This window comes from Tachyglossus aculeatus, chromosome 12 (genome assembly GCF_015852505.1).
Source record: "Tachyglossus aculeatus isolate mTacAcu1 chromosome 12, mTacAcu1.pri, whole genome shotgun sequence".
Taxonomy (NCBI): domain Eukaryota; kingdom Metazoa; phylum Chordata; class Mammalia; order Monotremata; family Tachyglossidae; genus Tachyglossus; species Tachyglossus aculeatus.
This window is the reverse complement of record NC_052077.1, coordinates 31,477,129-31,490,536: the sequence shown is the minus strand read 5'-3', so window position 1 is coordinate 31,490,536 and position 13,408 is coordinate 31,477,129. Positions and strand designations below refer to the sequence as shown.

The 13,408-nt window shown below is 40.8% G+C and overlaps 1 protein-coding gene across 1 annotated transcript in view; it reads right to left on the bottom strand.

Annotated features, from left to right (window-relative positions):
* TLL1 (tolloid like 1) overlaps positions 1 to 13,408 on the bottom strand; it is a 193,138-nt gene that overhangs the window by 61,559 nt on the left and 118,171 nt on the right. The window contains exon 9 of the mRNA XM_038755294.1: positions 6,387 to 6,502. Coding sequence (XP_038611222.1) covers positions 6,387 to 6,502 — 116 coding nt within the window. The remainder of the gene's footprint in view (positions 1 to 6,386; positions 6,503 to 13,408) is intronic.

Sequence of the window (13,408 nt, the reverse complement as noted above, 5' to 3'; positions counted from 1 at the left end):
CAGAGGTACAGAGCCAATACTGAGGGCAAAGAGAGTTCCAGCTGGGAAGAGGAAAATCTTTTCCAGACACTGCCTTGCAGTCAGGAGCTGATGTCATCTGGGTATTTTTACTCCTTACGTTACATACATTTAACACTTCAGGCCCTGCTTGCACTAGTAATTGATTCTCAATGCCCAAACTAATCCCTGAACTCTCAGCCCCCCCCGGAACTTTTCGGAATTTGCTTTCAGAGTTCACCATTCTGAAGCTTTTCCCTTCATTCTCTGTGAATCTATTTGGTTTTCAGTGAAGTTTCTATTCCATCTACTAATGAAAGAGGCTGGATTTAATCAAGAACTGAAATCACATCACTGAAGAGAGTGAATACTTGTTATTTTATTTATAATCTATAGCATACATAATTATATTAGGTTATTTTTCTATAATGATAATAATAATAATTGTATTTAATAATAGTTGTAATAATTATACTATGTTTTAAGTGCTTACTATGTGCCAACCGTTGTTCTAAGTGGTGGGACAGATGCAAGGTAATCATGTTGTCCCGCTTGAGGCTCACAGTCTCAATCCTCATTTTACAAATGAGGTAACTGAGGCACGGAGAAGTGAAGTGACTTGCCCAAGGTCACACTACAGACAAGTCCTCTGTCTCCAACGCTGGTGCTCTTTCCACTAATTTGTGCTGTTTCTCTGAGCCACTCTGCTTCTCTACTAAGCTATCACTATGTGTCAGGCACTGTACTAAGCACTGGGGTGGATACAAGCAAATCAGGTTGGACACAGTCCCTGTCCAATCCCCATTTTACAGATGAGGTAACTGAAGCACAGAGAAGTGAAGTGACATGGCCCAGGTCACACAACAGCACATGGCCCTAGGATTAGAACTCATGACCTTCTGATTCCCAGAACCATCCTTTATCCACTACATCATGCTGTTTCCATATTGCGCTTGGCGCTTTGATAATGGTAATAGTGATATTGATAATTATTATTATTATTATGATATTTGCTAAGGACTTTATTATGTGCCAAGCACCATACTAAGCAATGGGGTAGATAAAATACAATTAGGTTGGACATGGTCCCTGTTCCCTATGGGACTCATAGACTAAGTAGGAGGGAGTGAGGTTTAATCCCATTTTACAGATGAGGAAACAAACTCAGAAAAGATTAGTGAATTACCCAACAGACAGGTAGAGGAGCCAGAATTAGGACCCAGGTTCTATGATGCCCAGGCCTGTATTCTTTCCAATGGGGGACATTATTTCTCCGGCTTTAGAAAGCTTTTCGAAAAGCTTTAGAAAGAGCATGGATTTTGGATTCAGAGGTCATGGGTTCAAACCCCGGCTCCACCACTTGTCAGCTGTGTGACTTTGGACAGGTCACTTAACTTCTCTGTGCCTCAGTTACCTCATCTGTAAAATGGGGATTAAGACTGTGAGCCCCCCGAGGGACAACCTGATCACCTTGTAACTTCCCCAGCGCTTAGAACAGTGCTTTTCACATAGTAAGCACTTAATAAATGCCATCATTATTATTATTATTATTTTAGATATCCACCTGTGCCCACACAGAGTCAACAGGATCAATCAATAAATCACATTTATTGAGTGTTTACTGTGTGCAGAATACTGTACTAAGAACATTAGTACAGTGCTAAGCGCTTAGTACAGTGCTCTGCACACAGTAAGCGCTCAATAAATATGATTGATGATGATGATGGGAGAGTATAATATAACAGAGTTGGTAGACACATTCCCTGCCCACAGTGAGCTCACAGTCTAGATGGGGAGACAGACATTAATATAAATAAATAAGTGCTGTGGGGCTGAGGGTGGGGTGAATAAATCAGGGTGATGCAGAAGGGGGTGGGAAAAGAGGAAGAGAGCTTAGTCAGGGAAGGCTTCTCGGAAGAGATGTGCCTTCGATAAGATTTTGCAGGTGGGCAGAGTAATTGTATGTTGGATATGAAGAGGAAGCACACACTCCAGGCCAGAGGCAGGACTTGGGAAAGAGGTCTAAGGTGAAATAGATGAGATCAAGGTACAGTGAGTAGGTTGGTGTTAGAGGAGCTGCGTGAGTGGGCTGGATTTAGTAGGAGAATTGGCGAGGTTAGGTAGGAGGGGGCCATCCATCAATCAATCGTATTTATGGAGTGCTTACTGTATGCAGAGCACTGCACTAAGTGCTTTGGAGAATCAATATAACAATAAACAGACACATTCCCTGCTCACAATAATAATAATAATAATAATGATGGTATTGGTTAAGTGTCTACTATGTGCAAAGCACTGTTCTAAGTGCTGGGGGTATACAAGGTGATCAGGTTGTCCCACGTGGGGGTCACAATCTTAATCTCCATTTTACAGATGAGGTATCTGAGGCACAGAGAAGTTAGGTAACATGCCCAAAGTCACACAACCGATTAGTGGCAGAGCAGGGATTAGAACCCATGACCTTTGACTCCCAAGCCCATGCTCTTTCCACTGAGCCACGCTGCTTCTCTAGTGAGCTTTTAGTCTAGAGGAGGAGAAAGTCATTAATATAAATAAATAAATTACAGATATGTACATAAGTGCTGTGGGGCTGGAAGAGGGGGAAATAAAGGGATCCAGTCAGGGCAAAGCATAAGGGAGAGAGAGAAGAGGAAAGGAGGGCTTAGTCAGGGAAGACCTCTTGGACGCTTGGAGGCCTCAATGAGGCTTTGAAGGTGAAGAGAGTAATTGTCAGATATGAGGAGGGAGGATGCTTCAGGCCAGAGACATAAACATGGGTGAGATATTAGCGGCATGATAGAGGAGATCAAGGTAATAAAAATAATAATAATGATGGCATTTACTAAGCGCTTACTACATGCAAAGCACTGTTCTAAGCGCTGGGGAGGTAACAAGGTGATCAAGTTGTCCCACAGGGGGCTCACAGTCTTAATCCCCATTTTACAGATGAGGTAACTGAGGCACAGAAGGCTACCATTAGAGAAGAGAAGTGTGCAGGCTGGGTTGTAGTAGAAGAGTAATAATAATAATAATGGCATTTATTAAGCATTTACTATGTGCAAAGCACTGTTCTAAGCACTGGGGAGGTTACAAGGAGATCAGGTTGTCCCACGGGGGGCTCACAGTCTTAATCCCCATTTTACAGATGAGGTAGCTGAGGCACAGAGAAGTTAAATGACTTGCCCAAAGTCACACAGCCGACAATTGGCAGAGCCGGGATTTGAACCCATGACCTCTGACTCCAATGCCCTTGTTCTTTCCACTGAGCCGCGCTGCTTCTGATAGAGTAGTGAGGTGAGGTAGGAGGGGACAAGGTGGTTGATTACTTTAAAGCTGATGTAAGGAGTTTTGTTTGATTTGGAGGTGGTAGGAAATATTTATGCTGGGAGAATATGTTTAATTGATACAGCATTCAGGTGTAACAGTCAAGCACTTTTCAAACATGAGTACTTAATAAATACTGATGGCTAATTGTAAGCTCCTGAAGGTAGGGGTTGATTAAGTCTATTGTACTGTCCCAAGCACTTAGTACAGTACTCTGCATAAAATAAATGTTTAGCAAATACCACCAACTGATAATAATGATCATTGATTAATAATTAATCAATGGCATTAATTAAGTACTTACCATGTGTTAAGCATTTGGGAAAGTGTAATTCAATAGACCTCGTAGACAGTATAGACCACTATTTTCCTACCAGAGGACAGAGGTAGGAAAACATTATGTGGGTTGATGAGCTGCTTTTCAGTCAATTGTACTGGTTATTTCTCAGAGGAGCTACACGGAGCACGTGAGCATCACTAAATTGATTTTCTGTCCTAAACTCGAAGCTCATTGTGGGCAGGGAAGATGTCTCCCAACTCTGTTATATTATACTCTCCCAAGTGCTTAGAACAGTGCTCTGCATACAGTAAGTACTCAATTTCTGATGAAATTGCGGTAGCGAGCATTAAAACACATCTTTTCAAAAATGATTCTGATGGAAGACTTGAGCAATATGTGCAATGGAGGAGTTTCTCACCTTCAATGTTAATTGTTCAAAATAAATATTGGCTATTTAGAGGCTGAAACCAGATAATATATTTATTGAGCAAACACTCTATCAGCAGAGAGCGATCCTCACGGCTTGCTTTCAAACAACATGGGGGAATGTGTCAATCCCATACCATTGATTGATAATTGATTTATACAACCTCGTTATCAGTTGTATCATCCTCAAGTATGAAGTTCAGCAATCTATATGTATTTAGGTGCATTTATATGAGAGAGAGAGGGAGACAGAGACACAGAGAGAGAGAGAGGGAGAGAGAAGCAGCGTGGCTCAGTGGAAAGAGTCCAGGCTTTGGAGTCAGAAGTCATGGGTTCAAATTCCGGCTCTGCCACTTGTCAGCTGTGTGACTTTGGGCAGGTCACTTAACTTCTCTGGGCCTCAGTTCCCTCATCTGGAAAATGGGGATTAAGACTGTGAGCCCCACGTGGGGCAATCTGATCACTTGTATCCCCCCCAGTGCTTAGAACAGTGCTTTGCACATAGTAAGTGCTTAATAAATGCCATTATTATTATATACGCTTGTGTGTGTGTATAAAACACCTACTTTGTGCAAGTGGAAGAGTTAATTAAAACCAAGGCAGTCACTTCCTGAATATCATGAAGGAATGGCTTACTAATTCATTCATTCAATCATTCAATCGTGTCATTGAGCGTTTACTGTGTGCAGAGCACTGTATTAAGCACTTGGGAAGCACAAATTGGCAACATATAATAATGAGGCTTGGATAGTTCTTTCTTAGACTCCCCTCTGTGTATGTACTTCGATATAAAACTCCAATAACAGCTCTAGACAGGGTAAATAAATGTCCATTATACTAAAAAATAAAATTAGATTAACGATTCATGTTGACCTCACAAGTGAAGGTGCAAATGATACTGACAGAACCTGTCTACTCATTCACAAATACTTCACTATCCGATTATCCTGTACTAATATCAAGTTGGAATCAGAGAGGTCGTTTAAATGAATTATCAGGCAGAGCAACTGGAGCAATAGAGAAGTATGCACAATACACCCTGTTTTAGGCAAGGGAAGTACGGGATGAAAATGTGCACCAAGTGGGAAGGGAAAAAGATGCTGGGTAGTTTACGTCGTTCTTCCTTTGGGTTGCTCTAGGACTTGTCAACAAGCATTTCTGCTCTGAGGCAGTTTCCGATGCATCAAACCCCCCATAAAATCAAGTCAGTTGCCTTCATTGTGACTCAGCTTTCTCATCTGTAAAATGGAGATTCTATATCTGTCCTCCCTCCAATTATTCCGTAGCCCCATATAGGATTGTGTCCCCCTGATTTTCTTGTATCCGCGCCAGCACTTAGTACAATGTTGGGCACAAAGTAAACTTATCACATACCACTATTATTATTACTATAATCCCCAAATGAAATGATGATGATTTTTATGGTATGGATTCATCAGACTGGATCACACCTATGGAATCCCAGGAAATGAGAAACTACCCAGTTTTTAAAGATCTGCAAAGGAGGAAATTATAGAATCAGCCTTAGTAGCTCTTTCTGTAAATAATTCTTATATATCTTTTCCTTGTACACAGGACTTTTTTATCCTGGAACCGCCTCGAGGATTGACTGTGAGCCCACTGTTGGGTAGGGACCGTCTCTATATGTTGCCAACTTGTACTTCCCAAGCGCTTAGTACAGTGCTCTGCACAAAGTAAGCGCTCAATAAATACGATTGAATGAATGAATGAATGATTGAGCAAACATCTCCAGGCTGATAAAGATAACCTCTGAACTTCCTTAACTGTAGCTACATCCACTGAGTTATGTGGCACGGGCTACAGAACAGAATAGAAAAATCTGTAAGCTCCTTATGATCAGGGAATGTCCCTACCAACTCGGTTATATTGTATTCTCCCAAGTATTTAGTAGAGTGAAGGGTACTCTGCTCATGTAAAGCACTCAATAAATTTGATTGATTAGAAAGGCATTCTACCTAGCTAAAAATTATGACTACCATCAGTGTCCCTTCACCAGCTAAGACACCTAGGATCCCTTGATGCTTCAGAAGTGCTCTGACTGAAAAGAAAAGTGCCTCATCTAAATCATTCAGAGATGTTCACCTCATTCTTTACAAGTCCTTGAAAAATCATCAAAGTTCTTTTTCACTGCTAATCAATGAGCTACTTTTGAAAACTGCTGGTTTCCCAGAAATATTCCGTTTACTGCTCCCCTGAGTTTCCCAGTCCCTGACATAATTGAAAAAAAGAAAGAAAAAAAGGCAGGAAAATGCATTTTTTTAAAAGTCACTGAAACATACTGCTTTATTTTCCTGGAAAAAAAAAGGAGTCAAAGAATGTTCATATTGCTGTAAAATACCTTCTCTCCTGGGGTCACAGAAATTCTCCATATACAGTGTGTATAAGAAGGGTAGCCATTTGGAAATCCCGGAGAGGAAAAGTTGCCAGTAGATTCTTGAAGTGTTTCTCCACATGCTGGAAGACATAAATTGTGATATATAGATAATTTTGTATGCCTTAAAAGGAAATTAAAAGTGTCTTCTTTCTACTACCCGTAAGCCTGATTTAGTTCAGTAAGAGGAGATAATAAAAAGTAGAGACAATAAAATGTGATCTTTTGTTTTTAGAGTTTTAACAACATCACCATTTTGTGGAAGTCTGTTAAAATCCCCTTCCCGAGCATTTCCAACACTGTAGCAGACTTAAGATTATTATTGATGTCACATATATAGCAAATCCATAAAAGTTTTCCTTTCAGAACCACTTTACACGAATACCAAAGCAACAGCCAAAACTGTCCTCGAAAAACCAAAGCAAGACAAAAACAATAATGCCAGAGTTTTAACAGGCCTGATTTCTGATTCTGCAAAAGGCAAGAGCGAACCAAAATAAAGCCAAAAAGTGGTGCTTGAATTTCCCTTTGCAGTTTCACGTTTTAGAGGAAACATCTGAGATGCCGTAGTTCTTTTATTGTTCTTCTTATATTTGCTCTGCAACAGCCCTGACTGGGAACATAAATGGGGTTTAACTGTCCTATTTGGGGGTCTTATTGAACAGCCCTGGGCAGGGCTAGAGAGAATGGCACCTAAGTAGCCGCCTTTTGGGAAGGCCAACTGAACTGTTACACACAGATTAGATTTTGTGGGCACAACACTATGGCTCTCTTATAGCTCTAGGCTGAAAGTTCATTGTGGGCAGGGAATGTATCTACCAACTCTACTCTTCCAAGAGCAGAGCTACAGTGCTCTGCACACTGTAAGCACTCAATTTATACCAACAATGATGATGAGATTGTGCTGGAGTCATTCATTCATTCATTCAATCGTATTTATTGAGTGCTTACTGTGTGCAGAGCACTTTACTAAGCGCTTTGGAAGTCCAAGTTGGCAACATATAGAGACGGTCCTTACCCAACAGCGGGCTCACAGTCTAGAAGGGGGAGACAGACAACGAAACAAAACATATTAACAAAATAAAATAAATAGAATAGTAAATATGTACAAGTAAAATAAATCGAGTAATAAATCTGTACAAACATATATACAGGTGCTGTGGGGAGGGGAAGGAGGTAAGGTGGGGGGGATGGGGAGGGAGAGGAAGGGAAGAGGAAGGAGGGGGCTCAGCCTGTAGTAGGGAAACATTTTCAACTAGCAACAAGTCAATCAATCAATGATACTTATTGAGCATTTCCTATGTGCAGAGCACTACACAACTCTCCAATCCTCATGAGCTTGGCAGAAGAGGAAGACACGTAAAGGGACAGAGCTCTGTGCACAGCAAGCACTCAATAAATAAGATCGAATGAATGACAGAAACAGAGTTTTCTCCCCTCTCAAGTTCTGCTGGAAGTGGAGGGTTGCGTCAAGTGGTGCAAAGGACTTTATAAATAGGCATTCATTCCTCAGGTGATCATTCAAAGCAACTCTTATTATTCTCACTCTGCAGGTGGGAAGGATGAGGGTTGGAAACTCAGCAGTTCCCTGAGTGGTACTCTGTGGGTGGCAAAGTTTAGTGGACACTCCAACTCTTCAGATTCAGTCCAGTAGTTTACTGATTAGCCAGCATGACCTTTAATCGGCTTAATGTAACACTAGAACTGCATTAGTGATTCCTTTAATAGAGTTTGGAGTCAAGGCTAAGGTTAAGTACTGCCATTTGTGCACATCGAGGCAAGAAAAATTAATCACATTGTACATAAAATGTGTTAGCAGCAGGTTTTCAGTATGTAATAAAATTGATTTAAGAAAATCAGGACCCAGGTAAACAAATACTTTTTAAATAACGAAGAGAGTTGAAAAAATTGAAGCTTCATAATGCCAAAAGCATCAGCATTTCATATAATCGAGTTCCTCTCGGATATTATCCGTCAATCATATAACCTGCCGCTGTGAAACTGATGAACAGTTTCCTTTTTCTCCCTAAAATTTATAAAATTTATAAAATTCATTCCCTGAGTTGCAAGAGATTTGAGATGAATTCCTAACCTGCAGTTAGTCATCTTTATAACCTCAATTCAACAAGTTATTTTGTCCTGCTGATTCTGCAGGTATGATATAAAAGAGGCAGATTCTGGGAACACTTCCTGTGGCTGAAAATGTAATCAGAATGGAGCTATTCCAGACAGTAAACATATATACTCTACTATGAGAATCCTTATATTATCTGAAGCAAATTATTTTTTAAATTTTGCAATTAATGGGAAACAAAATAATCACATTTAAGATACTCAGTACAACTGTAAAATTAGATGGTACTTCCTTACAAAGATTCTGCTTAAACATGAGTTAATTTGAAGACCGCTACGAAACAGCATAGGGCCTAGTGGAAGATTCATGAATTCTAGTCCCAGTTCTGCAAGTGATCTGCTTTGTGTTTTGGGGCAAATTGCTTAACCTCTTTGTATGTCAATTACTTCTCTTTGAACTCATGCAGTGTGGCTTAGTGGAAGGAGCCTGGGCTTGGGAGTCAGAGATCGTGGGTTCTAATGGTGGCTCCGCCACTTGTCAGCTGGATGACTTTGGGCAAGTCACTTATCACTTAACTACTCTGTGCCTCAGTTACCTCATCTGTAAAATGGGGATTAAGACTGTGAGCCCCACGTGGGACAACCTGATAATCTTCTATCTACCTCAGCACTTAGAACAGTGCTTGGCACATAGAAAGCACTTAACAAATGCCATTATTATAATTATTATTTTTATTATTGTTATTATTTTTATCATTCAACATTGTAGGCCACCTCCTTATCCTGGAACAGTATCTAACCTTGGCTTCACTGCTACTTGGCTCCTCCTAGGTCTCCTTAGCAGGCTCCTCCTCTGCCTCCCAAACTCAAAACTTTAGGGGTCCCTCAAGGCTCAGTTCTGAGTCCCTTTCTATTCTCCATCTACACACTCCCTTGGAGAATTCATTCACTTCCACATAGTGAACTATCATCCCTACATAGATGATTCCCAAACCTACCTCTCCATTCCTGACCTCTCTCCTTCTCTATCTGGATGTACCACTGACACCTCAAACTAAACGTGTCCAAAACAGAACTCCTCATCTTCCCATCCAAAACCTGTTCTCCCCTGAATTTTCCATGACCGAAGATAGTACCACCACCCGCACTGTAACAAACGCCCACAACTACAGAAACAGCTTGGCCTACTAGAAAGAGCTGGAGCCTCGGAGTCACAGAACCTGGTTCTAATTCGGCTCCACCGTTTGTCTGCTGTGTGACCTTCAGCAAGTCACTTAAATTCTCTGTGCCTGTTACCTCATCTGTACATTGGGGTCCAAGGCCGTGAGCCCCATGTGGGTCACAGACTGTGTCGAACCTGACTAGTTTTTATCTATCCCAATGTACAGTGCTTGGCACATTCATTCATTCATTCATTCATTCAATCGTATTTATTGAGCGCTTACTGTGTGCAGAGCACTACAAGATAGAGACGGTCCCTACCCAACAATGGGCTCACCATCTACAAGAATGGACATGTGGTAAGTTCTTAACAAATCTACTAAAATAAAACAAAAAACACGGTGCAAACCTTGAATCATCCCTCTTATTCAATCAACCAATCGATCAGTGGCATTTATTGAGTGCTTACTACGTGCAGAACAGTGTCTGGTGCATAGTAAGAGCTTAACAAATGATATTATTATCATTATTATTATTAATTATTGTAAGTGCTTGGGCAAGTCCAATGCAATAGACTTGGTAGAAGCAATCCCTGTCCACAAGGGGCCCACAGTCCAGAGGTGACACCATTAAAAAAAATTACAGAGGGGGAAAATGGCAGAGTGAAAGGAAAGATATACAAGTGCTCTGGGGACAAGGGTGGGGTGAATATTAAGTGCTTAGAGGGTGGGGTAAATATTGAGTGCTTAGAGGGTGCATAGGTGACACAGAAGGGAGGAGGAGTATGGAAAATGAGGACTTAGTCCTCTATCTGTAATTTATTTATTTTAATGTCTGTCTCTCCTGAAGACTGCAGAGGGGAAAAGTCAGGGCTGGAGAGGTAGAATCAACCACATATTTAACTGCAGATTCAATATGTTACCAAATCCTGCCAGTGCTGCCTTCACAATATCTCTAGAATGCACTGCTTCCTCTCTCCTTCAAGCTTTGATCCAAAATCTTACTTCCTGGCTTTACTGCATCAGTCTCCTCACTAACCTCCCTGCCTCCTGTCCTCTGGCCTAGACATTTGAGTCTGTAATATCGATATTCAACCCACTCTATCTCCTTGAAGTTATGTACGTATCATTATAGTTTGCCATTTCCCCTACATGTAATTTATTTTATTGTCTGACTCCCCTCTATAAACTGTGTGTTCCTTGAAGGCAGGGAACAACATTATCAATACTACTACACTGCTCACTGCCGAACACCTAGCACAGTGCTCGGCACACAATAACTGCTCAATAAATACAACTGATTGATTGGTTGAAATATATGGAAAGAAAAGGATGAGTATAAAATGCAGATCTGAAGGTGAAACATGTAATGCTGTCAAGAACTATACAGTTCACCAGGCACCATGGACAACAGATAAATTCTAAATAGCAAAAATGAGAATACTTCCTATACAAAAAGATATTTGGGAATTTTGTAGGTTGTTTGGGTTTTTATTTTTTAATAAGTACTGCATTTTAAATCTCTTTAATCACATATCCTTAGATGCTAAATGGTCAAGGCCTAGTGGAAGACCATGGGGCTGGGAGTCAGAGGACCTGGGTTCTAATACAGGCTCTGTTATGTGCCAGCTGAGTGACCTTGGGCAAGTCACTAAACTTCTCTGGGGTTTAGTTTCCTTACCTGTAAAACGAGGATTCAACACTTCTTCTCCCTCTCTTTTTTTAATGTTTAGCTCCTCTAGAGTGTGAACTCATGTGAGTCAGGGACCGTATCCAATGTAATTATATCTACCATAGTGCATAGTACCACACTCATTATTACTTTGTGCATTTTGGTAAACAAATCACATCAATAAATAAATTATTTTTGAATAGAACCAGAGTTCAATTTATTTTAACTCTAATCATAGCAAGTTCATTGAAACCAAAACTGATTTAGTTGTTTTAATGTCTGCTATTTTTACCAAGAAAACTCTATGTTTACACTACCAGAACGATTGCAGATGGACGTGGGGTGTTCTGGGAGAGATGTGTCCATAATAATAATAATAATAATAATAATAATAATGGAATTTATTAAGTGCTTACTATGTGCAAAGCACTGTTCTAAGCACTGGGGAGGTTACAAGGTGATCAGGCTGTCCCACGGGGGGCTCACAAAAGCAGCATGGCTCAGTGGAAAGAGCCCGGGCTTTGGAATCAGAGTTCATGGGTTCAAATCCCAGCTCCGCCAATTGTCAGCTGTGTGACTTTGGGTAAGTCACTTAATTTCTCTGTGCCCCAGTTCCCTCATCTGTAAAATGGGGATTAAGACTGTGAGCCCCCCGTGGGATAACCTGATCACCTTGTAATCTCCCCAGCACTTAGAACAGTGCTTTGCACATAGTAAGCACTTAATAAATGCCATTGTTATTATTATTATTATTATTATTATCCCCATTTTTCAGATGAGAGAACTGAGGCATAGAGAAATTAAGTGACTTGCCCAAAGTCACACAGCTGACAATTGGTGGAGCTGGGATTTGAATCCATGACCTCTGACTCCAAAGCCCATGCTCTTTTCACTGAGCCACGCTGCTTCTCTCCATGGTGTCACTGTGGGTAGGACACAACTCGACAGCATACGACAACAACAGCAACAATGTCTTTCTGTCCCTCTAAATTGTAAGCTCCTTGGGAGTAGGGATCACTTCTTCAGCTCTGCTGTACTGTACCCTCCAAGTGCATAGTTTACAGTAAGAGCTCAAAAAATATCACTGACTGAATACCTCATCTGTAAACACCTGTTACCCCTCCTCGTTAGACTGTGAGCCCCATGTGTTTCAGGGATTGTATCCAACCAAATTCATCTTGTATCTACCCCAGCATTTAGCACAGTACTTGGCACATACAAATCACTTAAATACTACCATAATTATATTTCATTTGTTCATAGAAAATCAGTTTTCCCTCAAAAGAGGAATAACCTTTACTCAAAGTCCCAAGCAAAGTCTAGAGAGATCCATGAAAGAAAAAAAAAAATGCCCACACTAAAGAAACAAAAACAAAGTATTACATTAACACGGTAACCCATATCCGTATAGTAAAAGGATTGCCACAGTTGCTTCTAGATTTTGCCAGCTTTGGCTCCAAAAGTCTCACATGTCTTCTATGGGCACAGATACATTTTATTGATATTGTAATAATGGTAATTACTGAGCACCTACTAAGTGCAGCGCAATGTACTAAGCCCTCTGGAAGGGCAATGAAAGCGTAAGACAAGCTATTTGACCTCAAGGAACTTATACTCTAGCAAGAGAGAAAAAAATGGTCACACAGGGTGGAACAGGAACAAACTGAATGTACAATCAAATATATATAAATTTATATAGTGTGGAAGATGGGCATAAATGAATACAGGCATATGTGTGATAATAATAAATAATAGTGGTATTTGTTAAGCGCTGACTATACCTCAGGTACTGTACTAAGCACTGGGATGGATACAAGCAAATTGGGCTGGACATATTCCCTGTTCCACTTGGGGCTCACAGTCTTCGTCCCCATTTTACAGATGAGGGAACTGAGGCACAGAGAAGTGAAGTGACTTGCCCAAGGCCACACAGCAGACAAGGGGTGGAGGAGGGATTAGAACCCATGACCTTCTGGCTCTCAGGCCCATCTCTATTCACTACACCATGCTGCCGCAAAAGACCACTGAAGGATTGATAAGATTTGGGGTGTGAATAACCAGATAGGGAAGGCAGAATTTTAGAA